Source organism: Falco peregrinus, chromosome 1 (genome assembly GCF_023634155.1).
Source record: "Falco peregrinus isolate bFalPer1 chromosome 1, bFalPer1.pri, whole genome shotgun sequence".
Taxonomy (NCBI): Eukaryota; Metazoa; Chordata; class Aves; order Falconiformes; family Falconidae; genus Falco; species Falco peregrinus.
Window position 1 is genome coordinate 19,292,467 of NC_073721.1, and position 26,794 is coordinate 19,319,260.

The 26,794-nt window shown below is 56.2% G+C and overlaps 2 protein-coding genes across 4 annotated transcripts in view; one reads left to right on the plus strand and one right to left on the minus strand.

Annotated features, from left to right (window-relative positions):
- The first annotated feature begins 102 nt into the window (after positions 1-102).
- LOC101911328 (prosaposin) lies at positions 103-8,729 on the plus strand. The gene is made up of 15 exons (XM_027783408.2): positions 103-911; positions 4,210-4,334; positions 4,613-4,687; positions 4,775-4,900; positions 5,103-5,297; positions 5,604-5,747; positions 5,915-5,971; positions 6,202-6,210; positions 6,324-6,431; positions 6,632-6,718; positions 6,812-6,995; positions 7,088-7,257; positions 7,338-7,418; positions 7,586-7,693; positions 7,795-8,729. The coding sequence occupies exons 1-15, from the start codon at positions 851-853 to the stop codon at positions 7,828-7,830; spliced, it is 1,566 nt and encodes a 521-aa protein (XP_027639209.1). The 5' UTR covers positions 103-850; the 3' UTR covers positions 7,831-8,729.
- Positions 8,730-8,880: 151 nt separating this feature from the next.
- Positions 8,881-26,794, minus strand: part of CDH23 (cadherin related 23) — a 213,390-nt gene continuing 195,476 nt past the window's right edge. For 2 of the 3 annotated variants that reach the window (XM_055804370.1, XM_055804373.1), the window contains exons 32-60: positions 24,752-24,932; positions 23,710-23,843; positions 23,259-23,468; positions 22,974-23,081; positions 22,326-22,428; positions 21,310-21,435; positions 21,020-21,223; positions 20,334-20,792; positions 19,346-19,462; positions 18,578-18,802; positions 18,326-18,495; positions 17,908-18,045; positions 17,632-17,751; positions 17,010-17,187; positions 16,127-16,338; positions 15,408-15,602; positions 14,983-15,093; positions 14,670-14,799; positions 14,227-14,490; positions 13,938-14,099; positions 13,565-13,821; positions 13,191-13,288; positions 12,970-13,090; positions 12,711-12,790; positions 12,353-12,393; positions 11,992-12,052; positions 11,449-11,578; positions 11,245-11,367; positions 9,873-11,064 (exon numbers count right to left, since the gene is read on the minus strand). In XM_055804370.1, coding sequence (XP_055660345.1) covers positions 10,561-11,064; positions 11,245-11,367; positions 11,449-11,578; positions 11,992-12,052; positions 12,353-12,393; positions 12,711-12,790; positions 12,970-13,090; positions 13,191-13,288; positions 13,565-13,821; positions 13,938-14,099; positions 14,227-14,490; positions 14,670-14,799; positions 14,983-15,093; positions 15,408-15,602; positions 16,127-16,338; positions 17,010-17,187; positions 17,632-17,751; positions 17,908-18,045; positions 18,326-18,495; positions 18,578-18,802; positions 19,346-19,462; positions 20,334-20,792; positions 21,020-21,223; positions 21,310-21,435; positions 22,326-22,428; positions 22,974-23,081; positions 23,259-23,468; positions 23,710-23,843; positions 24,752-24,932 — 4,962 coding nt within the window. In that variant the 3' untranslated portion in view covers positions 9,873-10,560. Of the gene's footprint in view, positions 11,065-11,244; positions 11,368-11,448; positions 11,579-11,991; positions 12,053-12,352; positions 12,394-12,710; positions 12,791-12,969; positions 13,091-13,190; positions 13,289-13,564; positions 13,822-13,937; positions 14,100-14,226; positions 14,491-14,669; positions 14,800-14,982; positions 15,094-15,407; positions 15,603-16,126; positions 16,339-17,009; positions 17,188-17,631; positions 17,752-17,907; positions 18,046-18,325; positions 18,496-18,577; positions 18,803-19,345; positions 19,463-20,333; positions 20,793-21,019; positions 21,224-21,309; positions 21,436-22,325; positions 22,429-22,973; positions 23,082-23,258; positions 23,469-23,709; positions 23,844-24,751; positions 24,933-26,794 lie in introns of all 3 variants that reach the window. The other variant, XM_055804362.1, reaches the window with a different exon arrangement.

Here is a 26,794-nt window from a genome sequence, read left to right on the forward strand (position 1 = left end):
GAAGGATCTTGTTATCGTCCCCTTTTGCTGCAGAGCCAGGAAAAGTTATGTCCCAAAATGTCACTGGGAATTTGGGGCTGAATGGCAGGTTTCAGGGTCCTAGTGAGGTGCTGTTGGCTTACAACCTGCGTGTCCCATCAAGCCTTTGTTCTGTTGAGCGCAGTTACAGTTTAAAGAGGCTTGTCAGGGATTGCCACTGCTGCACTCTTCCCTGGATGAGTGCAATGCCTGACTGTGAGGCAATAGCCCTGTGTTGCAATTCCTGTCTTGCGCACGCTGGAGGGAGTTCTTGTTGAAGCTGCTTGATATCAGGCTTCAGTGCTGACTTGCATTTAATGTGGGTTTCCTTTCGTCTTCATTCCTTGCTTTATTTGCAATAAAACGGATGTCTTCGAAATGCTTTAAGCAGACTACTTGACAGCCTCCAAGTACACTGTTAATTCACTTGTCCTAAATTTACTGGTCTTTAATATCTGTGCTGCTGACTTTCTTGTTTTTGTAAGGAATGATACCCTCTTCAGTGAAGAGGACAGAAAATTGCCGTATTGCATGGCACTTGGGACAGTTTTCCCCTGCTGTGCCCATCCTTTGCAGCCAGGAGTAGTGAGGTTAGTGCTGAGCAGCAGGTTCTGGGCTGCTTTTGACTTCCCGGGAATACCTGCCTGGCTCTGGTCCCTCCCTGCACTTGCAGGCTGGTGGTGATTTTATAATCACGGTGTAAGGAGAGGGGTGTGGTAATTGCCCTGTGTAGGTGTGGGTTCTCACTACTTCTCCCAACCCATCCAAGATTCCTCAGTCTGGGAGCAGCAGAGGAGAGGAACCAGCCACTGAGGACTATCTTGGGAACGGCATGGAGAGCAAATGGAGTGGCTGGGTGCTGATCCTTTCTGTGTGCCTGGGCTCCTACCAAGGTAAGGCCAGGCCTGGGGGTAGGACTCGAGGAGAGCCCAGAAAACCCCTCTGAACCCCAAAACTGTTCCTGGCTATTTAAGTTACGTAGTGTGCCTCCTCATCCCTCTGTGGCGTTGGAGTTAGGCTGGAGGAGAGCTGGGGCAGGTAGCACCATTGGCTGCTTTACTTCTTGCCTACCTGGATGCGAGCGTTGCAACTTCTGTCCTTAAAGATGATCTCGGGGCAAAAAGCGGTTGGTTTGCTCCCTCGCTTCTCCGGCCAGCGGGGATTTGGAGGGAGCTGGTGTTTTGCTGGGTATGGAAGGAGGGAGGCCCGTTGATGGGGTGTCTCAACAGTGATGGGGGAGAGGGCTGTGTGTCTGTTGTCCCTGGTGTTGGGACCTGGCTGTTCAAATGCAGTCTGGGGGAAGTCATTGTCCTTGTGTGAGGGAGTGGCCGTGGTGCCACCTGAAGCTGTTGTTTTCATTAGGAGCCTTGTACAAGGTGCAGGAGGCAGGGAGCCTTCTCTGCTGTGGCTGGCAGAGTTCTGGGTAGGGTGATGGAGTGTAGTGCTGCAGCCCTGTGCAGCAGGGCCTTTGGGTATCTGTGAGCACATCCTCCTGCAGATGAGCTTGTGCTGCCGTTCCCTGACCATCCCCCCGATAAAGAGTGAGAAGGTGATGCCTGGCCCATCCCTGGGAAACAAGATGGGAAGAATCTGTTTCTGACCCCTCATCCTTACTCAAGGGGAAATTGCTTATTCCAGGGGAAATTTCCCTGAGTAAGCTGTGGAGCCCTGCTGTCATAGGCCAAAAAAACACCCAAAAACTCTTAGAGGGAAGAATCCCTTTTACACCCTGATTACCTCAGGCTCAGCCCATTGGGCTTCTCTGATGTGACCTGTCCAGGTGCTGGCTTTGCAGTGGAGTTGTGACTGCGTATGTGTGGCCTGGCAGTGGAGGAGACATGTGGAGGTGTTCCAGCCAGCAACAGGCAGAGCAGGAAAGTTCACCCATGCTCGGCACGTCCGTCCTTTGGGCGATGCCTGCCCTGGAAGCTGATGGCAGCTCTTGCAGCAGTGGCTCAGCTACAGGGCATAGTGTGGCTGGGAGAGCTGTGGGACCAGGGGCTGCTGCAGGCCTTGAAGAAGGATTTTGATGCTGGGAAGAGCGTATTTACAACTTCTGCTGAAACAGGAGCATGCGCCAGGCTGGGAACTGGGACGCTGGGGCCCATGCTGCCACCCCCAGGGTTTACGTCACAACCGGCTTGCCAGGCTCTGCCGGCTGGGCCAGCGTGCTCTGGTGCTCTGTGTAATGCTGGCGCAGCCCGGCTAGGTCCGGAGATCAGTGCTGGACTCTCCTGAACAAATCCCAGCTCAGCCTAGGGGCCTGGCAGCTGGGGATAGGGCAGCCCTGGCTGGCCTGGGACCACCGTGGTGGTTTTACCAAAATTGGCATTGCCTGACATCCTGCAGCCCATCGGCATGAGGTGGCTCTGGTACAGCACTGAAATGTGGAGGAGAGCTCACAGGGCACGGGTTGCCTTGGTTGCTTGCCCTGTGGCCATGCTCTCTACCCAGGGAAGCTCCCCCTGCTCTCAGCATTTAGGTGGTATGGTTGGTATTAATCATGTTTCTGGCCCAGTACTTGTTGACTGAGTTGCAGCTTGAGTAGAGGGAGGAGTAAGCGCTGTGCTGAGAGCCACTGTGAGCCAGAAGGGTGCAGGTCCAGACCACTGGTGCCTTTTAGACCAGCCATACTATTGTTGGCAGCATTCTTACACCGCTGGTCTCATCTCCAGCATGGGGCTGTGCGAGATGCCTGTGTCTGTGAGTCAGGCAGGACCAGCTCAGGAACAAGCTGTGGGGTTGTTGCCTCCCTTATTTTTTTTTTGGTGCTGCCCCTTAATGCTTCTGCTGACTTGCCATTCCTGTTTGGCCTGATGCTAGCATCAGAGTAAAAAAAAAACAAAACAAAAACCCAACACCTATCTCTCAGCTGATGTGGTCTGTGGCATTGTGCTGCTGGAGAGGTGTGTGGGAAGCTGTGCATGGAAAACCTGAGGGGACTCGCCCTGCCCTGGGGCTCACTCCTGCCCTGGTGCTGCCATCAGCCTGATGGGGCAATCGGGGCTGAAATGCCAACCAGCACCTGCCAAGCTGTGCCGATGCTGCTGGGAGCAGGCAGAGCTGGTGGGGGGTCAGGCTCTCTGTAGCCCCCACCCCCGGGGACTTCCTCGGGTGGCCATGGGCATCTCAAGCTGCTGCCCCAACACATCCCATGGATAAGCTGAAGGCGTTGCTGGAATCTGACATGCAGGAGAAGCAGCTTTTGGGGAGAAACCTGATAAGGGCAGGGTGGGTGGAAGGAGCAGGTTTTTGCCTTTGGCTTTATTCCTGCCGTGCAAAACCATATGGGCAGGACTGAGTGGTAAAAACTAGATACAAATGCTCTGGGAAGGTTGTGCTGTGCTTAGGCCAGCTGCAAGAACGTATGCAGCAGGGTTTGTCCGTCTGTCTATTCATGTCCTGCTCCCCATGCTTTCTGGAGCAGCTCCTGGCTGAAGCAGGGTGGTGAAGGGCTTGGGTTGTGCCAGCTCCTCGCCTCCTCCCCAGCCCCATCTTGGGTGGGTGCAGCCCCCAGTGGGAACAAACACTTGCCCCATTGCGAATGAATCCTGAGACACCAAGGTGGCAATGAAATTGCTGGTGTTGCACCATGCCACTGTGCTGCCCAGGCGGCCAGGACGGGCGATGCTACTGCTGCCGTGCCACAGATTTGCAGGCAGGAGAAAATGCCGTCGTTGGGAAGAAATGAAAAGAAAACAAACCAAAAAAACCCCCACAACTGGGGTTGCTCAATCATTGCCGGGAGACATGGTGTGGCTAGATGGTTGCTGCACAGGGCTGAGCACTGGCACCCTTGGTTTGCTCATTTTGCAAGATTTATTGCTGTTTTTATAAGCAGCCACCTCCCCAGCATGTTGAAAGGTGCTGTGAGGCTGAGGATGATCCCAAAATTTGCTCTGCTTTTGATGCTGGTGTGAAGTTGCTGTGGCATCCTGTTGGAAAAGTCCTCAGTACATGGTGACCCAGCAAAGATGGCCTTTTCTGGCCTTAAAAATTAATTTATAAAACCCAACAAACCCGCAACCACTGCAAAAGCAGGGGACAAATCACAGTGGAAGGTTGTGGAGCATTGCCTCGGCTTGTGGGGCATAGTTAGGGTTGGGGTGCTGGTGGGGAGCTTGGTAGGGGGCACGAGATGGTCTCAGGGTGCCCTGGGGGCTGATGGTTTCCTCTTTCCCCCCCCTGCAGCTGGGGCCAGTCCCTTCCGAGAATGCAGCGAGCGGCCGGAGGACTGGTGTCGCGATGTGGCAACAGCAGCCAAGTGTGGGGCACTGGAGCTCTGCCGGATCACCGTCTGGGACCAGGCCCTGGGGGTAACCACACCAGGAGGGGGGATGCAGGGGGTTGGAAGGATATACTCATCCTGCCCCAAAACATGGGGCTGGGCAGAGAACCCCTGCCTGTCCACCTCGATGCTGGGCACCCAGAGGAGCATCTGCTGATGCTCTCAGGCAGCAATGTATCTGTAGAGTGAGTGGCAAAAGTGAATGGCTTCCTTGGGATGTTCCCGAGTAACCCTTGGTGGGGTGTTTTTGCAACTGGTAGGTCTGGGTGCCCTGGCAGCGTCCCAGTGTGTCCCCTCTCTCAGCAGAAGGGGATCCCATGTCACTTGTGTCAGGTGGCAGTCTCCGTGGTGGGCAAGATCCTGCAGGACAACCGCACCGAGGTGGGTCACGGCTGGGAAGGGGGGTGCATGGCTGGTGTGTCCCCCTCCCAAGGCCAGCCTGGCCCTGAGCTCTCCTCTTTCATCTAGGAAAAACTGCGGCTTTTCTTGGATAAAAGATGCCAGTACCTGCCCTTCCAGGACTGGTCTGTCAAGTGCAAGAGGATGGTGGACACTGGCATCCTCATCCTCGTCCAGCTGGGCAAGCAAGTGCTGGTAACCGGTGGAGAACACCCCTGGGTTTCAGTTTTTCCATGGTTTGGGGTCACTTGGGGACTTGCAGGGCAAAGGAGGCTCTTGGAGCCTGGGACGAAACCTCTGTGGGGACAAGACAGGGATGGAAATGACCTGGGGATGGCGGAGGAACAGGGTGACGGGGCTGATGTAGCTCCAAGCCCCCTCCCCTCTGCTCCCCCAGTCAGATCCGAAGGTGGTGTGTGGAACTATCAAGCTGTGCCAGCCCCGGGAGAGCCCCACAGGGGCCCTGAAGTTTCAGGAGCCACCGCCAGCCCCTGCAGGCCCTGCTCAGGACTTCGTCGACCTGGTCTCCCCCTTCATCGCCAATGTGCCCCTCCTGCTCCATCCCCAGGATCTGCCTCGTGGCACAGCCCAGGTACCATGGCACAGGCACAAGTGCCATTGATGCTGGTCAAGGGCGAGAATTGCCTAAGCATCGCCTATTGAACAATAATAAAAAAATAATATTAAAATTACCACACAGCTGAAATAGCATCTGATTAGGGGTGCCACCAGTTTGGGGCCAGGATGATGCAGGGGAGGACCAGAGGGATGCTGACCAAAAAACTGCCCCAGATTGCAACTGGCATTTAAATCCCAGCTCTGCAAATGCAGGCGTTGGGGGCACTCAGGTTTTATTTCGGGGGAGTACTGATGTGTCACTACCCGTGTGCTCCCACAGGAGATGGAAGAGGTGTGCGGAGACTGCCTGCAGCTGGTGGCAGCCATGCAGCTGGAGCTGGGGACCCACACCGCATTCGTCCAGATGCTGGTGGCCCACGCTGAGCAGGCTTGCGAGGGCCTGTCACCCAAGCTGGCACAGTGGGTAAGGGTGCCAGCATCATGCTGGGCTCCCTCCTCCTCCTCTGCGATGTCACCGTGGCATGGGAGCATTTTTTGCAGCTGCCTGCTTTTGAGCAGTGCCTGGGGGTGTGTGGGCAGGGTGGTGGGGTGTCCGCCCTCGGGTGCTAACGCCACGTCTCCCCTGCACAGTGCAAGCATTACCTGGCTCAGTACACGGACACAGCTGCTCAACTGCTCCAGTACATGGTAAGCGGGTGAGCTGCTCCCTGGGGCTGCCGGGGGCAGGTGGGTGACAATGAGGGAGGCTAAGTGGCACAACCAAGGGGACCTCATCAGCAAATTGTTTTTAATTAAACCCACTGCTTTATATTTCTATGAACTTTTAAGTATTTTTTCCCCTCTCTCTCGCTTGGAACCACTGTAATTCTTTTTTATTTTCATTTTTTCTTGCGGTTTTCTGACTCCTCCACTGGCAGCAGGCTGAGGTAAGTGAGACCCATGCCACAATGGGTTGAAATCACCCACCACGGGAAAATGGGTGCAGGCTCACCCTCCCCGGGGGCAATGCCCACCCGATTTGGGACGTCTCTTTCCCCAGGACCCCACAGAGCTGTGTGGCCAGCTGGGACTCTGCTCCTCCACCTCAGCGCTGCCCCTCCACACACTGATCACAGAGAAGGTAGCACAGGTCCTGAGCATGCTGGGGGTAAGTAAGGACCCGCCCTGACTCTGCTGTGCTCCCTAAAATCCAAACACTGGGAAGGGAGAGCCTTATTTTGCATTTTTTTTCCTCAAGGATCTCTGTTTTTCCAAGGTGGGATATGTGTTTTGTGGGGGTGATGGCTGGGTGGGATGGGGGCAGCTCTGCCGGTGCTTGGTGTGTGTCCCACTGTCTTGTTCTGACAGGATGAGGAGAAGACCACACCACTGTGTGAGATGTGCCAGTTTGCTGTGAAGGCAGCTGAGAGCCTCCTGGAGAACAACGTGACTGAGGTGAGCCCTGCTGCTGTGGTCCAGGGATGAGAAAGGGGGGCAAAGGGGACATCAAGGAGTGGGTATTTCCCTCTGCCTGCCTTCTCCCGGCAGGAGCAACTGGTGAATGACATCGAGAAGGTGTGCTACATGCTGCCCCACGGTGTCATCGGGCAGTGCAAGGACTTTGTTGACTCTTACGGCAAAGCTGTGGTCATCATGCTGCTGGAGGCCACTGACCCAGCAGCCGTCTGCACCATGCTGCGCTGCTGCCCCCGGAGCGTGGACGCCCACCAAGGTGAGCTGGGGGGACCCAGATGGCACCCAGATACCAGGTCCCCTGGTGAGTGGGGTTCTGGGGGGTGCTAATGGCCCCCCCATGTCCCGCAGGGGTTGCCACGCTAGAGCAGCTGGCAGTGGGCGCAGGCACCTTCTGCAATGTCTGCCAGATCGTCATCATGTACTTCGATAACGAGCTGCTGAAGAATGACACGCTGGCAGAGCTGGGTGACATGCTGGAGAAGGGCTGTGAGCTGCTGCCCACGCCGCTCACCGACAAGGTGAGCCGGGGAGGGGAGTGCTCAGCCGGATGGGACCCTCGACACCCCTGGCTGGGCTCACCCCCCCCTCTCCTTCCCAGTGTGAAGCACTCGTGGTGCAGTACGAGCCAGCAGCCATGCGACTCCTCGTGCAGATGATGGACCCCACCTTCGTCTGCACCGTAAGTGTCCCCATGCCGTGGGTGCTGCACCCGCTCCCTGGGGCAGCCCGTACTGAGATGGGCGTCTATTGGCTGAGCCTGGGGGAGCTGGGAGGGGGGCAGTGGTGTCAAAGGGTGCTCATAGGGGTTTTTTCTTCCCTCTCCCCCCCTTTTCCTTTACAATGCAGAAAATAAGAGCCTGTGACTCAACTGAGGAGGATCTCCTGGGCTCGGACCGCTGTGCCTGGGGCCCGCACTACTGGTGCAAGAATATGGCCACGGCAGTTGAGTGCCACGTAAGTGTTGGCAGCATCCCCTCCCCTGGGTCGGGGTCAGCAGCATGCTGGGGGGGGGGGTCCCTGCCTACCACCACCATCCCTCCCCATCTCTCCTGCAGGCTGTCGAGCACTGCCAGCGTCACCTATGGAACTAGGAGCCACATCCCTGGCTGGCCGGGCTTGCTCTGCCATTTTGGTTCAGGATCCTAGACCCTCTCCCTTGGGATGTGCCTGTACCCATGGATGGTGACAGCAGGAGCCCACTGGCCTCGCTACCCCGGTGGGGGCCATGGGGTGCCCCAGCCACCTCTGCCACTTCCTTTTGCACCCCTGGGGCTTGGATTTCCAAATCGGGTTAAGGGACTCGTTAGTATTTCCAGGACTGGGGATTCAGCCTTGATGTTTCTCGGGGCGATTGCAAAATCCCCATCTCTATCCCTGTCCCCATCTCTATCCCCATCCCCATCCCATCCTGAACCGCTCCTAAGGCCCAGATCTGTCCCTATGACTGGGATGGTTTCTGCTTCCCACATACCGACCCTCCATGCCTGGCTGCCAGCAGCCTTGCAGTGCAGGTCTCATCGGCTTTTGCTAAGTCCAGTGCTTTGCTGGTCCTTCTTCAAACAGGGGTGGCTTCCCCCACCCGTCACCAGTTAAAGGAACAAAGTGGATTAAATTTACCTGCAATGCCTGGTTTTCCACGATACTTGCAGTACAACAATTTTGTGTCCAGCTGATTGCTGGAGGTGGATCCCCTGAACACAACATGAGTAAGTTTGGTGGTGAAGTTTTCCTTTCACACACATCCCTGCCGGAGGGGGTCCTGTGTTGACCCAGCTGCAGAGGTGAGGGGCAGTGGGGTGCTGGCTTGTCCCTCCCTGCCAGAGGAGGGAGGACACCCACAGTACCCGGTCCTGAGCATGCACGGGAGCATCTCACTGCAAATAAACTCATCCTGTGAGCCCGGCTGGTTGTCTCCCTCCTCCTTCTCCTGGGGTGCCGGTGGCGCAGCAAGGAGGGGCACATCTGGGGAAGATTTAATGTTTCCCCCAAAATCTGGGGTGCATTAACACCCAGGGCAGCATCTCGTGAAGGTGATGGATTGAGGGGTGAAATCAGGGGGAAATGGGGGGTTTCTCTTCAAAAGGAGGTTTGGGTATGATGAATCTGGCACAGTGCAGCTGGGGAGGAAGGATGACAGACAGTTTACCCAAAACCATAGACAGTGTATTTCTGAGTCCCGTAACAGACCGTGCCCGAAACTCTCCACAAGGTTACGATTGGAAACAAACCCTCGAACGAACAAACCCAAAAGCAAGAGAGAAGGGGAAAGAAAAGGGCAAGAAAAAACACGCACAAGCACTCCACATCCAGAAGCCCCAGTTATTGTCAGTCTCTCTCTTTTTCAATGTCGCAACATGTTTTGGTAAAGCCAGCAAAATGGAGAAATGTCTTGGGGGTTTTTTTGTTTGTTTTTTGTTCTTTGTTTTTTTTTCTGGGGGGGCCTTCCTTGCTGGAAAGGTGACATTTATGCCAACCAGACACAGCCCCTCCCCATGCTGTCCCAGCCCTCCCTCTGCCCATGGTTGAGGTGTGATGGCTGCTTGTCTCCAGCCTGCGCCTGGGGATGCTGCAGCGGCTTATCATCCTGCACCTTCACCCCTGTCCAGTCTGGACTCATTGGATTCATTTAGCTTTTCTTCTTTTTTTTTAAAAAAAAAAAAACTTTTTTTTTTTTTAATAAGAAAAATAAAAAAAATTTAATGCTTTCATGGATAAATGACAGGTGAGTAAAAGCATACTGGTCCTGAGAGCCCTTTCCTGGGGCCAAGCTCTCCAAGGCTGCCAGAGCAAACTGCACTGGTTGGCCTGGACTCCTTCTGCAGGTGAAGGAGGGGGCCAAGCACTGGTCTTGGGGTGCCCACAGTGCCCGCCACGGCCCCCCTGGTCCGTGCTTCATCCCTGCTGGCCCCGGCTTGCCTAGAGGAGCACCACCAGCACCACCGCTCGTCATAACTCTGTGATCTCCAGAGGGCTCTCCATGATCACCTCCCGCATCTTGTGCAGGGGGGTGGACTTGGCTGACTCAGTGCGGGCGTTGTGGTCACTGTAGCCCCCACAGTCGGCGGTCAGAGTCTCCAGCGAGCGCCCCAGCACCTTCTGGTCATCCTCAGGCAGGCTGTTGAGGTCAGAGGCGAGCAGCGTGCCTGTGCTGCCATGCACCACATGGATGCCATCGGGACCTTTCAGCTCCACTGGTTGCTTGTGGCGGAAGCGAAGGCTGCCCTGGCTGGGGCTGCGCTCCTCCTCCTCCTCCTCCTCCAGCTCCTTCTGGATCAGCTGCAAAAGGTTCATGGAGCAGGGGAATCACAATAGCAGCCGGAGCAGATCCTGGCTTCCACGTCTCCAAACCTCCTGCAATGGCGGAGCCCAGCGGGAGGGATGGGACCCTTGTCTTCTGAAGCAGCCTCAGACCACGGTGATGAGGATCACCAGTGCAATGATGATCTCCAGCCAGAGCACTTGCTGGGTGGTCATCCCGGCTCAGGCATCAGCTGCCAGCTGGGTAGTGTGTCCCACAGCAGCCAAGGAGGAGTTTGGACTGGGTTTGGGATTTGGGGTTGTGTGAGGGTGGTGGGGCAGGAGGCAGACAAGGAAAGGAGTTGAGGGAAGGCTGGAGGGGGATAAGCGTGAGGAGGGATGGGGGGCAGAAGGGCTCAAAGGTGTCTCCCATCCCACTGCTCTCCTCTGCTCTGTTTGCCCCAAGTTTTGCCCCCCCATGAAGAGAAGGAAGGCTGCAGGAGTTCCTTGTCCCCACACCAGCCCTCCTGCACCAAAACCCTCTATTTCAGCCTTTTTGCCTCAGACCTGCTGAGTTGCTAAGCTTAGAGAAGCAGAGGGTAGGGAAGATGTCCCTGTGTGCATGCAGGGACCTGCAGCTTCTTGGCCAGCCTCGAGAGAGAGGGGGAGGTGATGGACAGAGCCCACCCTCCAAAGAGGGAGGTCCTCCCCCACCGTGGGAGAGACTGAAGGAGAAGTCTCTGATGCTCAGAGAAAACACAGGGGGTCACGAGAGCTGGGGTACTGCAGGGAACTGGCAGCCTCAGTGGAAAACCAGCGCCTGGCTCATTTTGGCCAAGCAGAGAATGAGGGAACCACCGAGTGATGGGGACTGCAGCCACGGGGAGCAACCGCGGCCTGTGGGGCCAGGAAGACACACTGCATCCCAGAGGGCACGGCAAGCATCTCCCCGCGCCCATGCACAGCCCATCTACCTCTGAGACCGAGGAGCGGTCCCCCTGACTGGTGGTGGCCTTATGCACCATCCGCTGGGCAAAGAGTTTTTTCAAGCGCATGTAATCATCCAGAACCACCTTCAAGAGAGAGCCCTGGGTGGAGGGGGAGAGACGATGGGTTACCCAAAGGAGATGGTTTGGTCACAGGGGGGATGGCCTCATCCCAGCACTTTTTCGAGCAACGTGACCCTCTGGTGCTGCAGCCGAGAACCTGGAAACTGTAGTGGTAGGAGAAGACCCCCTTGGTGGAGGGTGCCCACACTCAACACTCACCTTGATGGGTCCCTCCCGCATGATCTGCCCCAGCTTGGCAATGTTGTCATACTCCTGGATGGCGGCCCGCAGATAGCGGTCATCCTCAGGCTTGGCTGCGGAAGGCTCCCTGCCGAAGGTACCCTGTGGGAGGAGAGAGTGGCTGACAGGCGGTGCGGGTGGTGGGCGCAGGGAGGAGGGGTCCCGGTGGGGGCCATGTCTCACGTGGGTGCGGGCAGGGCTGTTCCAGAGGTCAGTGATCTCGCTCAGGTTCTCCGGCAGGTCGTCCTCGTGCTCCGCCTGCGCTGCCAGCTCCATGTTCCTGCAGAAGGGGTCCAGCCACACCGGGTTGGCCCTGCCCGGGGGAGAGGAGCAGCCTTCAGCACAAGCAAGAGGGGCAGCACCCCCAACCCCATCCAGAGCCAGGATGCTGAGGTTGCGCTGCCTCCTCCTGGCCTGTGCAGGATCCAGACGTGTGACACCTGCCCATCATCTCTGTTTACCCCAAGCCTGGCCAGTATTGGCAGAGACAAGAGTCACAGGAGAAAGCACAAAGTCTTTGAAAGCTCTCGAGGTAAGCACGTGTCCCAGGGCCAGAGTCATGCCCCAAATGGCATGGCTGGCTCCGTCCCTCTGCAGAGCAGAGAGGCATCATGCCTCCGCCTCCTGTGCATCCCTGGCTGCAAAACACAGGCATCCTCTCTCAGGGAGCAGCCTGTGATCCCGCAAGGTGGCAAACCGGCAAGGGGAAGGAAGAGGAGGACTCACCCATCAAAGGAGTACTTGTTGGTGTTTGGCATGTCCATGATGTCCATAAAGCCTCTGTTCCCTGCAAAAGGCAGGAGCAGGGGTTACAGCGTGGCATGTTGGTGGGCTGATCATCAAACCACAGGATGGCACTTAGCTCTTGGGGAAATGCAGTGACCAAACAGGCACCGGTGGCATGAGAAACACACTGATAATGCGGAGCCTGGATGCTAAGAAAAGCCTCCCTGCATTGTGCCTTGCTGGGCAGGGTCACCTCTGATTTGCACCCCACTGAGATCTCCCGCATCTCCCTCTGTACCCCCTCCGTGCTCTTCATGCACCCTGCTGTCCATGCAGCTGGAAAACCCCAAACACTGCTCACCGGTGGAGCCAGCCACTATGGCTTTCAATTTCCTTTTGTGCCTGTGAAAGAAATACAGCATATCAGGGAAGAAAATCAAGATGCTCAAAAGGAGAGGGGGACACAGATTTGCAATAAACCTGTAAACAGCCCGTGTAGCAATAAGGATGGAAAACTTGCAGGGGAGGGGCACTATCAGTGTTAAAGCCACTGTATTTTGGGGGAAGAAGGGCAATTTCTGAACCCAAGCTGAGCCCTGCCACAGAAGGTGTTGGGAAGCTCCTTTGCCAGCCCCGCCAGGGCCGGGAGCAGCCACGCAGGTGCCCCCTGGCCCATCAGGAGATTGCGGCCAGTGGGGCAGAGCCCAGGCGTTACTTACACTGTCCGGTAGTACCAGTTCATCAGGATGAAGAGCATGGCAGCCAGGAAAAGCAGGACGGCCAGCACGATGATCACCATCTAGGAGAGACAGAAGGGTAGTGGCAACCTCTGGCATGAAGCCAGCATCCAGTGGTGGGCACCTGCCTGAAATTATTTGGGTGAAATATCTCCCCAGTCCATGGAGGGCCATGGAGGATGGAAGGGACAGTGCCCCACCTGTGAGCAGCAGCCATCTCCAGCCCCAGCTGTGCTATTACCTGCAGAGCTGAGAGGTCATCTGGGGCCCGGGCAGTGATGGCAGGCTGCACATCCAGCACATTGTAGTTCCTGAAGAGGTTCCTCAGCTGCTCCTTGTTCTCATCTATCATCTGAATCACCCTGGGAAGAGAAGGGTTGCTTGGGCATCTTGATGTTAATGAGGCTCCCCAAGGACTCAACGGGCTGGGTGATGGGCTGGGTGATGGGCCAGGTGACATACCGCTCCACATCCAGGATGCGGTTGGTCTCCCTGTTCACAACGTGGATCAGCAGCTCTGTCTGTGCGAAGTTCACCCGACCCTTCTTGTCCACATGGAACTGGGGAGAGACGGCAAGGTCTGCAGTGTGGGAGAGGTGTCTCCTCCCAGGACATCTCCCAAGCATGCCCTGACGTGCTCATGTGGCCAGAGACCCTCAAGCTTGGCATGGGGTTGGTCTGAACCCCTTCAATACACCCCAGCCTGGGGTGTTATTTGTCACCTTCAGAGCTCAGGGGTGTCTACAGTTTATACAGACAGGGCACCCTCAAAGGAGATCTCCCAACCAGCATGTGAAAGCTTACCTACCCCTCCAAGCAACCTCAGGGGTGGTTACCTGCACATCATCCGTGTTGACAATGGCGCCTGTGATGTTGGAGAGCAGGCTGATGAACTCCTCCTCAAACTGCCTGACTTTGTCGGGGATCTCATTGATGATGATTTTGACCCGCTGGTCATCACGTAGGATGTAAATCCCCACAATGGCTGTGTCGTTGTGGCCCACCAGGTCAGAGGCCATGATGTCCACCACAAAGTAGCCAGGGTTGTAGGCTGTGAAGAGGTCAAAGGTCCGCAGGATCCCATCAAGGGTTCCTGGGGAAAGGATGGTCACAAGCCCAGGATTAGTGACCCTGACCACGGGGAAGTCTTTGCCCACAGGGATGTCTCTGGCCCTGATGCCATGCTCCTACAGCATGCAGGGTACACACCAATGCTGAAGATGTTGGCCACCTCCTCAGAGTCATTGGACTGATGCTTGATGTAGCGGATGCCCAAGATGTTGTACAGGACCAGGCTGTTATTGCCTATATCGGCATCCACTGCGACCACTCTGATCAGCTCCGATCCCACCTTGGCGTCAGTGGCTACCCCTTTGAGAGAGAGAGATGGGACAGGAACCTGGGGCTGGGCTGGCTCTCACTGCCCCTTCATCTGCTGGACTCTCCCCGGAGTATCTCTGGCTCCTGGTGCCCCCCCCCAGCCCCTGGCACCCCTTACCCGCTGTGTACTCCGACTTGGTGAACTGGGGGGACTGGTCATTGATGTCGTCCAGGAAGATCCGCACCTCCTGAAGGGTCAGGTCCCCACTGAGGTCCCAGGGCTGGGCTCTGCCCGCCTGCTGGTCCTGGGGAGGGGACCAGTTCCTCTGGCTGGATGCTTTGACGATGATGGAGTAGTATGGCTCCTTCTCCCGGTCCAGGTCTTGCAAGACCTGCAGCTTCCCCTCTCGGCTCAGCTGGAAGTTGCTCTCCTGGTTCCCAGCTGGGTGTAGAAAAGGATTGCCAGTTATTCCCCTCTAGGCTTGGCATTTCTGAAACGCCACCTTGACCGTTGGCCAGGCCAGAAAAGCAGTGAGGAGATGATGGGAGTGACAGAAACCCTTGGGAAGGGGTGTGCTGAGGAATGCAGAGCTGCCCGTCCCCTCCTGGCTCAGCACCCACCTGCTATGAAGTAGTAAACGATGGCGTTGGAGCCCTCATCCGCATCTACTGCCCCGGTGACGTTCCCCACCACGGTGCCTGGCTGTGAGTGCTCAGGGACGGAGAGTGCCTGGTACTGGGGACTGTCCCTCTGCCAGAGACCCCAGGAGAAGGGAGTGTTATGAGCACTGAGGTGGCTTTAAATAAAAGCAGACAGATCCCATTGTGCTCCCCACCATGGTGATGCCCAGCGATGCATGCTCCATCACACGTGCTTGCCGACATCGCCATCCCTGCATGCCCTGTGTCCCACCCCCTCCATCCCACGCCTTACGGGTGGCCTGAGGAAGATGGGCTCATTGTCATCAATATCATCGAGTGCGATCTGCAGGGGCTGCATGGTCTCGTAGGCTGGCTGGCCCTGGTCGCAGGCCACGATGATCAGCTGGGGAGAGAGGCAAAAGGCCGTCCTGGGCAAAACCACACGGGCCAGGGGACTGGAGGCACAGACAGACGGGACAGACGGGTGGTGGAGGATTTTTGGGGGGTTTAACAGGGAACTGGGAGTTGGCCCACCAGGGGGCAACTCTCCGATGCCACTTCATAACCACCCAGTTCCTGCTAAGGGGTGACAAGTTCACGACTGTGGCAGCTGACTCCATCCCCACCACATCCCTTGCATCCTGCTAGCCCCACACCAGACCCACAGCCTCGAGGACCATCCTGGCCACCCCACGGGCACGCTGCCGCCTGGCTTACATTGTACACTGCCTGCTTCTCCCGGTCCAACCGCATGGCCGTCTGGATCAGCCCGCTGACTGAGTCGATGCTGAAATACTCCCAGTCTTTGTTCCCTGCCCCAGTTTTCAGCAGGCTGTAGAGCACCATTCCATTGAGGCCCTCGTCTTTGTCCGTGGCGTAGACCTCGTAGACATTGGATCGCAGGGGGATCTCCTGCTTGCACACACGTAGCCCTTCAGCCCCGGCACTGCACCTGAGCCCTCCACTCCCCCCTGCCCCTCCGACCCCTTTGTATTGGGGTCAACAGGCTCCCGCTCCCCAAAACCCAACTGGAGCCTGGCAACATGAAGCCATCATTCCCTTTGGGAGGGTGGCTGCTCCGTGCAGGTGCTGGGGACTGGCTGAGCCAAGCCTGGCTTCCCAGAAAGGAGAAACATCTTAAATGTCAGCATTTCAGTCCTTGTTTATAAATAGGCTCAGCAGACTGGCTGTTTAATTTGCGTGCTGCTGGTGTTTCTGTTCCCCAAAGCTTCCCCAGCACCCCCACTCACACGTATGGAGAGGGGCTGTTGTTGATCACCCAGCCTCATGACCCAAACCTTCTTACCACCCGTCAAATCAAGGTCTTGTTCCGTCCCCGGTAGAGTTGGAGATTGGATTTTGCCACCAGTAGGCAGGAGCGCTCCCAGACACAGACTTGGCACGCCACAAGCCCTGCTCCCTCCCAAAGGATTTACCTCCTTGATGTGCAGGATGGTGCCGTTGGGTGGGCGGATGAAGACAGGGCGGTTGTCGTTGATGTCGATGACCTCGATGTGGAGCATGGTGGTCCCCCAGAGAGGAGGATGCCCTTTGTCCGTGGCCACCACGGTGAGATTGAACCTCTCGTAGGACTGCAAGCGCCGCCGGGATGTGACAAGCCCAGAGTCTTTATTGATCTTGAAAGCCTCTGGGGGCAGGAAAAACACGCCTCTGACTCAGGACACTTCACGTCAGATAAATTACAATTAGAAACCAGTATACCGCTGAAGCACACCCCTCACTGGTGGGAAATCCCTGTCAAGGGGTGATGAAGGCTGCCTGAGGCCAGGTGTGTGAATGGTCTCAGGGTTTTTCAGAGCACCTGCCCAGGCTGATGGTCAGAGGAGTCCATGAGTCTCGGGAAAATGAATGTTCTGCCATTCCCCTCTACATTTATGTTGTTTTTTGCCTGGTTCCTATCACTCCTTGGTGTGCAGAGATACAGGCACAACCAGTATCCACCCACAACCTCCTCCTAGCTCTTCTTAGCTTTCCTCTAAAGCATGCAGTGGGTTTGCTACAAGACACACTTGTGTACATAGAAAGTCCTGCTGGGGTGGGGGAGAAGAGGATGAACCAAGGCTGGGCTGGAGGATGAAGGCAGGCAAGGCTGCAACATGTCACGCCACAAGGAACTGGGAGATGTGGAGCAATACTGAAAACTCCACGCTTTCAGCATTGCTCCTGGCAGCGCTCGCACAACCTTGCTTCAAACCAGCTGTGGGACATGGCATGTAAGCTTGGCCCCTACATCTCCTCTAATTGTTCTTCATCATAACCCTCTTCCCTGGGGAGCAGCCCCTCACCAGCAGCACCTACCTGCTCCGGGGCCCTCGATGCTGTAGGTCACCATCCCGTTTTCCCCTTCGTCCAGGTCGGTGGCAGTCATTGTGATCACCGAGGTCCCTGCTGGCTCATTCTCATAGACACTGGTGCTGAACTGGCTCTTGCTGAACTGGGGCCTGAAGTCATTGATGTCCAGGACTGTGATCAGCACCTTTGACAAAGCACAGCCAGCTGGGTGACATGAGGCTGGAGACAGCTGGGCAGCCCCTGGGGGCCATATCCCTGCCACGACCCACGGCTCCGCTGCCGGCGCGCAGTGCCCTTCCTGCTATTCGTGTAGATCTGCTAGCCGAATTCCTGCCTCCAACAATGGGGGTGGCCATGGCCGGGACACCCATTCATGCTGGAGCACTTGCAGACAATCATGTCACCCTCCCCTGCCCCCCCCCCCGCTCTGTCCCCTCCTGCTGACACACTGTTCCCACATTACAAAGTGCCCTGCACCATCTACCCTACAGGCTCTGGGGTCACCTACTCTTCCTTCTGGCTAATTCCTCCCCGAGCCACCAGCAAGCTTGCTGGGAAGGAAAGCCTGAGGTTTAACACCTTCTTACTGGTGACCATCACATGAGGGGTGGTGGGAGGAGAGCCCTACCTGCACAGAGTTCTCCCGACGGTTACTGGAGACATCCCCAGGGTTGTCCCTGGCCACAGCTGTCAGTGTGTAGTGATCCTTCTTCTCCCGGTCCAGGGCTGACAGGACATAGATGTCACCCTGCAGCACACAGAGACTTTCAGGTAGACCTTGACTGGCAGAGCAGGTACTCGAGAAGGGGCAGAAAGTGAGGTGTGGGAGCAAGGCACAAGGTGGGACCATGTCAGCCATCCCTCTCCTTCCCCTGCTCTGTCCCAGCCTTGGTTTGTTCCTTACCGTGTTGGGATTTATGCCAAACTTGCCCTCTCCGTCCCCCAGGCTGTACTGGATGAGAGCAAAACGCCCAGAATCTGCATCTGTGGCCTTGACCCTCAGGATGACTGTACCCAACGGCACGTCCTCAAAGACAGCTTTCTGCAAGCAAAGGGAACAGGCAGGACGGGTTGTTCCCTCACTTGCTGTTTTACTGGGCAGTAAGCCAGGGTGCAGGGTGACACCCAGGGGTGGGCACAGCTGGACCCAGAACAAGATGTTCACACAGAGTACATTGGTGGGTTGACCATCTTCTTCATATGGTTCAACCACCGACAGAGGAAGAGAAGGTGTCCCTGGACAACCCCCAGCTCTGTGCCTGTCATCACAAGGAAGGCACTGCCCAGCCCCACAGGGACTTGAACAAGGGAGTCCAGCTTACCTGGTAGGATGGCTGGCTGAAAATGGGATTGTTGTCATTGATGTCCACTATCTCGAGGTACACAGGGATCTCGGCAGATCTGCGGGGAGAGCCGTTGTCAGAGGCTCGAATGGTGAAGTTCAGCCACTGCACCTCCTCGTAGTCCACTGTCCTGTTGGCCACGACCTTCCCTAGAGGACAGGAGACCCTGAAATAAGAAACCTGCCCCAGGCCACTGACCTGCCCAGACTCCCAGCTCCCAAGGCCACCAACCTGCTGACTGGTCTTCAAGGCAGGCATAGCCTTCTGGGGAGAGGTTCAGCAGCTCATAGGTGATCTGCCCATTGGCACCTTTGTCTGGGTCCACTGCCGAGATGGAGATGAGTGTGGTGCCCTGTGTGGCTCCCTCCAGGATCCTCTCAGTGAAATAGGTGACCCCAAAGGGGCGGAAGCGGGGCGTGTTGTCATTAACGTCCAAGACGTTGATTGTCAGCTTGGCTGTGGCCATGGTGGAGACCACGGGGGAAGAGAAGAGGCAGAGAACAAGCGGGAAAGAGAAGGGAAAGAAGAACGGGAGAAAGGAGGGTTGTAAATATACAAGCATGAAACTCCAGAAAAGCCAACTAAATGGAGCTAGTTCACCAAGAAAAATGACAATATTCAGCAAAGCTGCTATGCCCTGACCTGGCCATAACATGGTCTCACCTGCTTGAGACCTACTCCTGATCTGTATGTGCCTTCTCACACATGGGCCTGGAATTACCAGGAGCAGGGTGGCAAGACACGATGGGGATAGTAATGAAGAAGTGGGCATCTCCCATGGTAAGGTTATGGACAAATAGTTCTCTCCATCCCTGGGATGCCCGAGCCATTCGCTAAAGGAGGGCCCAGAGGAGAAACCGAACCTGATGGGAGCTGGCCCAGGACTGCTCCCACTGGAAATGTTGCTTCTCAGGATGGAGAGGGAGGTAGGGGAACTGTGCCAGCCCCTGTCAGCTGCCACTTCTGGCCTTGCGCTCCGTGGGCAGAGCCCACGCTTACCGTTGGGCACGCTGACTGAGCGGTCGATGACTTCGCTGGCATTGTCATGGACGGAGATGGTGAGCTCGTAGGTGGCCACCAGTTCCCGGTTGAGGGGACTTTTGATCTTCACAGCTCCTGGGAACCCCAAAAAGGTGGGGGTCACAGGCTGTGCCTGTGCCCCTCCATTCAGGACCCTCAGCAGCCTGGTCTGTACCAGCCGACTGCTGTAACCTCTGCTGCACTTGCTCTCCTGCCTCTTCCCAAAGGCTAAATGGGGAAAATACTCGGTAGCTACAGGAGAAGACAACTTTTCTCCCCCTGTTCTCCATCTCCTGCCTTCCTGCCTGCTCCGCTCTGCCCAGCTAACAGGTTCTCATGCTGCCTCAGCTGGGGTAAGGGTTTGTGTTGTGTGGACAAGAGGGGTTTGGGAGCAACTGCTGCTGCTCCTCTGCCGAACCCCATCCACTTTAGCTCAGCATTCTGGCGTCTTTAGGAGTCTTGCCCAGTAACCCTTACAACGAGGGCATTTTAGTTTCCTGGATCAGCTCTGTGCTTCCAAAACAGATGCAGGGAGTTCCTGGCCCTCCTTCCCTGAGGGTAGAGCCCACCATCTACCCTGGAGTCCCCCCTGATCCCCCCAGTGAGGGTGCCTGTGTCCAGTCTGCCAAGGCTGAGCAGCGCCCGGCCTGCAGCAGAGCCACCTGTGATGGAGATGGGTGAGATGGAGGGAGGCGATCGATGGCACGGAGAGAGAAACAAGCACAGACACAGAGACAAACCTGGTGAGCTGAGAGCCGGAAAGGAAAGAAAAGGGTTAGTTAAGTTGGTTGGCCAAGGGAGAGAGGACAGGACAGGGTAAGACAGGGCAGCAGGAGGAGGACAGCGGGGAGGCAGGAGAGGAGCATCATCTCTCCATGCCTCAGACACCTACCTCCAGGCAGAGAAGAAGAAGCAGAAGCGAGGAGAGGAGTCCACACTGCCCGTGCCACCCTTCCCGCTCTCCTACCTGTCCTAAAATCCACTGTGAATACTCCTTGCTGTTCAGGCACCAGTGCATCCGTGTCATCACGGGCCACGATCTCCAGCAGGTAGTACTCCAGGCGAGGGTGAAGGTCCCGGTCAATGGCAGCCACCTCAGCCACCACGGTGCCAGGGGTGGCCGACTCAGGGATGCTGACAGTCTGGATGGGGTTGATGAATTCGGGCCGGCAGTCATTGATGTCATCGATGAAGAGGCTGACAGTGGCAGTGCCTGACAGCGCTGGCGTGCCCTGGTCCACAGCCACCACCGTTAGCCGGTAGGCATCCCGCTCCTCCCGGTCGATGGTGATGTTGGCCACACGGATCACCCCCGTGGTGGCATCAATCAGGAACCTGTCCTGGCCACCGCCCTCTATCCGGTAATCCAGCTGCTGGTTGAGGCCACTGTCAGCATCCGTGGCTGTCACCTGGAGGATGGAGAAGCCTGGAAAGCGGGGGAACAGCTCTCTCAAGCAAGGGTTGGAGGCAGCAACAAGCCCCTGGTCACAAGGCAAATACTGTCAAACCGTGTGGGCAGCCACAGTTCCCAAATTTTCCCTTCACCCCCATGCTGGCCAACCCTGACAATGGAGCTGGATCTTCACAGTCCCAGGGGCACACCCAGGTCTCCCCATCACCCACCCTCACGTCCAGTCCCGGCCCTCTCCTGACCTGGGGGGCTGTTTTCCAACAGCCGTGCCGTGACGAATGCTGGCTGGAAGATGGGGCGGTTGTCATTGTCATCCAGGATGGTCACCACCAGGCTGGCAGTGCTGTTCAGCCCCCCCACGTCACGAGCCACGAGCGTGAACTCCAGGCAAGGGTCCTGCAAAGCCTCTCGGTCTATCACACTGCCAGGCTTCACCGAAACAACACCTGGAGAGGGGGAAAAGCCCAGTGACAGACCCCACAGCTGCCTGATGGCCCTGGGCTGGGAGCTGGGACCCGCTGAGCCACCCCACCTGTCCTGTTGTCAATAACAAACACGTCCAGAGATGCCTCCAGGAGCTGGTAGGTCACGATAGCATTGCTGCCATGGTCAGCATCCAGAGCTAGGATGGGTCCATTGAGCATCGTGACCAGAGTCCCTGGATGGGATGATAAGGGTTAGGGTGGGTGGCAGACCCCTGCAGAGCCTCCCCCATCCCCCTCCCACCCCAGTGATGCATGAGGGACAGCAATGAATGGATGGAGGAGGTGACAGAGAGGGGCCTCGAAGGGTACGAGGCAGCGGGGGCAGGGGGCAGCTGCTGCAGCCTTGCAGACCGATTCGTGAGGCCCAGGTGAGGCAGTGGGACGTCCGGCTAAAAACAAACAGACAGACACATCCATCAGATGGGCGGCACCAGCACCCTGCCGCTGAGGGCATCACCTGCAGGCACCCAAACCCTCTGCCTGGGCTGTCTCTCGATTGCAGGACAGGAAGGTACCCGAGGTCTTGGGCAGGGAGCAATTTAAATGGCAGGAAGGCAAAAAGAAAGAAAGAAAAAAAAAAAGTATTTCTAGCTCTTTGGCTGGGAGATGTCTACCTGGACAGGCTGGTCTGCTTTATCTCTAACCGCTGGAGCAAGGCAGCTCCAGGTGCTGGTGATGGAGAGATGGCTTCCCATCCCCTGCAGGGATATTGGGCAGGTTGGTGCTCTCAAGGCTGCCCCCAGCGCTCGGCTCAGGCCGCAGGCACCTCTTGCTGTCTGCAGCTGAGCAATTCCCAAATGGATCTGATTTCTTGCAGGGTTGTGCCTGACCTGTGCCAGGAAGGGTTTCCACCAGCAGCATAGAGCAAAGCTCTGGTCTCCTCAGTGCTGACCTCCCCAGGCCGTTGGCAGGAGCTCCTCATACTCAGCATCCCCATCCCACTGACCTGCAGCCTTTCCCTGCTCAGCATCGGGTCTCCTCCACACGGCCAGGAGACACCTCCCCTCGCCCGGCCCCAAAGGGATTCTCCAGGAGCCACATATATGAGCAAAGAAAGACCTACCCGGGGCTGAGTTCTCCATCACCTCGGCCTGGTAGGAGCTCTGGGTGAAGAGGGGGTGGTTGTCGTTCTCATCTGCTATGGAAATGACCAGCAGGTCAAAATCCTAAAGGAAAACGGGGACAAGAGGGAGATGACCGCAGCATCCTTTTCTTGACATCACCTCCCATCTCTCCCACCTCTAGCTTGCTGCTGGTCAAAGCTGCAGCCCTGTGCAACCATGACGCTGTGCTCCCTGGATCACACTGCAGGGTCTGCAGGGACCCTCACCCTGGGGCTGGGCATCCCTTCCCAGCCTCCACTCCTCAAGCATGACGCATGGGACATCTTGGCAGGGCCAAAGGATGCTCTGGTATCATTGTGGTTATGCAGCTTTCCTGTCAAATTTTGTCCCACGTTCCGTGACACCTACTGCTGTTGCACAGGGTCAGTATGCAATGTTGGAGTTGCCCTAAATCCTATTGGTCCTGTTCTCTGCTGGGGAGAGGGTTGCAGCCCCCTCTATGTGACCCCCAGATGCTTTTGGTGGACATGGCTGTTACTGGAAATGCTGTGGGTAAATGCACTGTCTTTTTGGCCTCGGCATGAACCCCTTCTCCCATCCGCTCTGACACCTGCATTGCTGGAGGCCCTGTAAGCGTCCATAATTACCCGCCTGGCATTGCGTATATTCTCAGGGTTGTCCTTCACCGTGATGGTCAGCCTGTACTCTGCCACACGCTCCCTGTCCAGTGGGCGGTTTACATAGATGATGCCACTCTACCAAGAAAAAAAAGAGAGCACTTTTACAAGGGACATGAGGAGCACTTCCCCTGGGGCATCTCCTGCCAAGGCACGGATGCCAGATGACACCCATAAGTGCCCAGGGAAGGCAGGGCTCCAGGGCGAGGGGTGTCCACCCTCCATGTGCCAGCATCCCACCCTCCCGGACCGTACGGTGCTGTTGATGTAGAAGGCATTCTCTGTGTTGCCTGCTGTTATGTCAAAGGTCAGGAGAGCGTTTGGCCCCTTGTCTGCGTCCTGGGCGAGGATGCGGGTGACAAAGCTGGAGATGGGGGCATTCTCACTGAGGGTGAGGTTCATCGGGAGGTTGAGGAGCACAGGGTCATTGTCATTGATGTCCAGCACACGGACACCCACCAGGATCTGCCGGGGAGAGAAGTGATATGGGCCCGTGGCACCTATTTCCATCCTTCCCATCCTTTTTTTGCCCCCTGGGGTTAGAAGGGGCTTCCCTGCTCAGGCCACTACAGTCTGGGGGAGGAAAGCTCCAGGGATGAGGGGAAGAAGGAGGAGGGGAGGACAGTGAAGACAGAGACGAGGAGGAAGGAGTTGGGGATAGGGGACAGCACCCCGCAGCCCCCCTGTGCAGCACTGGGGGACTCACCGTGGAGCTGAGGGGGGGCACCCCTCGGTCCCGGGCAGCGATGGTGAGGTTGTAGAAGGGGATGTTCTCACGGTCCAGCTCTGCATCCTTTCGCACCCGCAGCTCCCCTTCCACCGGGGAGATCACAAACTCCCCTGCCAGAGACAGCGGGGCCCTGGCTCGTGCCGTGCCTCTGTGCACAGCCCGGCTCCCCAGGGAACGGCTTGTTTCGGAGCCGGGGGACAGGGACCATGGTGGGTTTGGGGACAAAACCATGCCCCATTACTGCAGATACAGGACGGTCGTGGTAGCCAGGGACTATCCTGGATGCACCCGCGGGTACCAGCAGGAGCAGGGCATGGGTTGAATGGCAAATAAGAATGCTCACAACCCTTGGCTGGGCCTTTCTGAAGATGCCAACAGCCCTCCAAGCAGCTGCCCATGCCCTGTGATGGCCAGAGCAGGGTGGGATACATGACATGGATTCCACCAAGCCAAGGAGCTGCCTCCAGGCTGTTCTAGCAAAGCTTTGCAGCAGGGTTAGCTGGGAGGCAGGACTGGGCTCAAGCCACCATCTGTTCACAGAGGGACAGCCCTATGTCCCCATGATTAGGGAAGCCCACAGCTCCTCTGCCACCTGCTCCAGGGTGCTGGTGAGGCTGGAGATACAGCTTCACCAGGGGTTGTAGAGCAACTCAGTCCCCAAACACCCTGCAGACGCCACAGGGGTGAGGGGATGTGGGGCCAGGCACTTGCAACTCGTGGCTGCTCTTTCTGCAGTATTCTTTTTCTCCGCCCCACCCCCCACCCCACCCCACCCCCCCAAAATGTTTAGCAGATTTCCCCCATCCCTTGCATAAGCCCCGGTCACACACTGGCTGGCCATGAACGAGTTAAGTTTCCTGTTGCTCAAAACAGGATTTCCTGGTGTCGAAAGGCTGAATTCGCAGAAGTGCGGGGAGGGAGGATGGCTTTTCTAAAACACTTCCACCCAGCTCCTGCAAGCCAGGCTCCTTCACGGGGCAGCCAGAAGGAGAGGGGACGCCCCCATATCCCCGCTCACCGAGGGGGTCCCCAGCGATGATGCTGTACTCCACTTGCCCGTTGGGTCCCGAGTCGCCGTCGTGGGCCAGGAAGGTCCAGACGCGTGGGCCGGGCTGCCCTTCGGTGACATCAAAGGGACCCTCGTAGGGCCGTGGGAAGGTGGGACAGTTGTCGTTGATGTCATTGAGGTTCACCAGCACCTGCAGTCACGGTGAGAGGGTGAAGGGCAGTGAGAAGAGAGGGATGGAAGGGGAGACCAGCCCGCTGGCCATGACCATGGGAAGCCATGGATGGGTGACATCGCAAAACGCCTCCTGTATTTCTGGCTTTTCTGGGTCCACCAAACATCCAGCTCACAGTTCAGAGACTCAGTTATTCCTGATCATGTCCATCCTACAGTGACACTATGAAACTCCGGCCACACACAGGTGGGGCCCTTTTCAACCACTGGGCCACACACCGTGATGGAGAATTCAAATGTTCTCCACATTCACATCCGGAAACCCAAGCTGGATAGACAAAACCACAGACATGGATTTGACCTCCAAAGCCATGAGTTCTGAGAGATCCAATCTCTGCAGCCAGCTGCACACTTGCTCACTCCTTTTCTTCCACCAAGGACTTTGTTCCTAATGCTGAGTCAACTTTAAAAAATTTGCAGCTTGTGTCCTTATTCCAACACAAAACACCACCAACACATTGGCACGTTTCCCCTCTTAGCATCCCTTCCTATGACACATTTAGCTGGCTAGAAATCAATTCTACAGATCTCAAAAGGGGAAAACATCAACAATTTTAGGACAGAGCAGACCACAGGGCTGCCGGTGAGGCTGGGGATTGAACCTGAGTCTTGGTTTTTAACTGAGTCACATGTTATAGAAGACATTTATATAGCTCTATACTATACTGTATTGCAAAGAGGGTTATCCCCTTGCTAGGCTTTGGGGAACTTGCACAGCGGAGAAATGCTGCCTGAGGAGGAGAGTCTCCAGTGGCTAATAAAATACTAAGCTTTGGTGGTACGGTTGGTTACAAGAAAGGTACTGAAAATGAAGAGAATTCCGACCTCCTGGGTTAAAGAATAGTAAAATCTATCAGATGGGCATTTGGCTGAATCTAATCTTTACAGAAGAGTGTATCTGAGCCTCTGCCCCGTTTCCTAGCAGTGGAGAAAACAAACACTGGCACACTTTATCATGGTGATGGATTTCTCATCACTTGGGATCTTAAATAATCATTAATCCTCCTCCCAAAAGCTGTTTTCATATGGTGCTGGCACAAACTCCCTGGACCACATAGGGAGGGTGTTTCCTATCCCTTCTAGCTTTGGTAGCTGCTGCTGAAGGAGTTTCCAAGTTCATGTCTCTGCTTGGGTCAAAAGCAGGAAAAGCTCTGCCTTCGCCTGCAGCATGCCTGCCTTCCCTGCTGGCAGTTAAACCCTAGGTCTCAAACTTTCTACCGCAGTTTTCCTGGGCCAGGAAGGCATCTCCAGCAGCATCAGACACACATGTCTGAAGGCTTACCATTTGCCCAAGCATGGAGCACAGTACTGCCAGGCTTGTGAGGACAGATTTTATCCATGGAAATCTCCCACACTGGTATCTCCCCTTCAGTTTCACTTTTTTTTTCTTTGCACACAAGAATACCTCCTTTTAGGGAACTACAAAATGCTTGGCTTGGTATCTGGGTAAAGCATGATCTAACTGACCCCTTCCACCTGCAGACCCCAAAATCAATCTGGCATGGGTCATGTCTGCTGTACAACCTGCCAAATTTTGGTTTTGGACCCAAAAATAATCAGCTGATTCAATTCCTGCACAACACTTGCTTTGCAGCTGCTAGTCTGTGTGCTACAACCCCCCCTCCACACACACACACACACGCTTTGAACAGTGTGCTAAGTTCAGGTTACCATGGCCCAGAAAAAATGGAAGAGCTATAGAGAAAAGCTACAAAAAAATGACTAGCAGCTATAAACAGCCTCCATACAAGGAATGAAAAAGGAATTTTAGAAGCAGATAAATAATCTGAGGAGATAAAGATGAAGCAGAAGTTAATACTA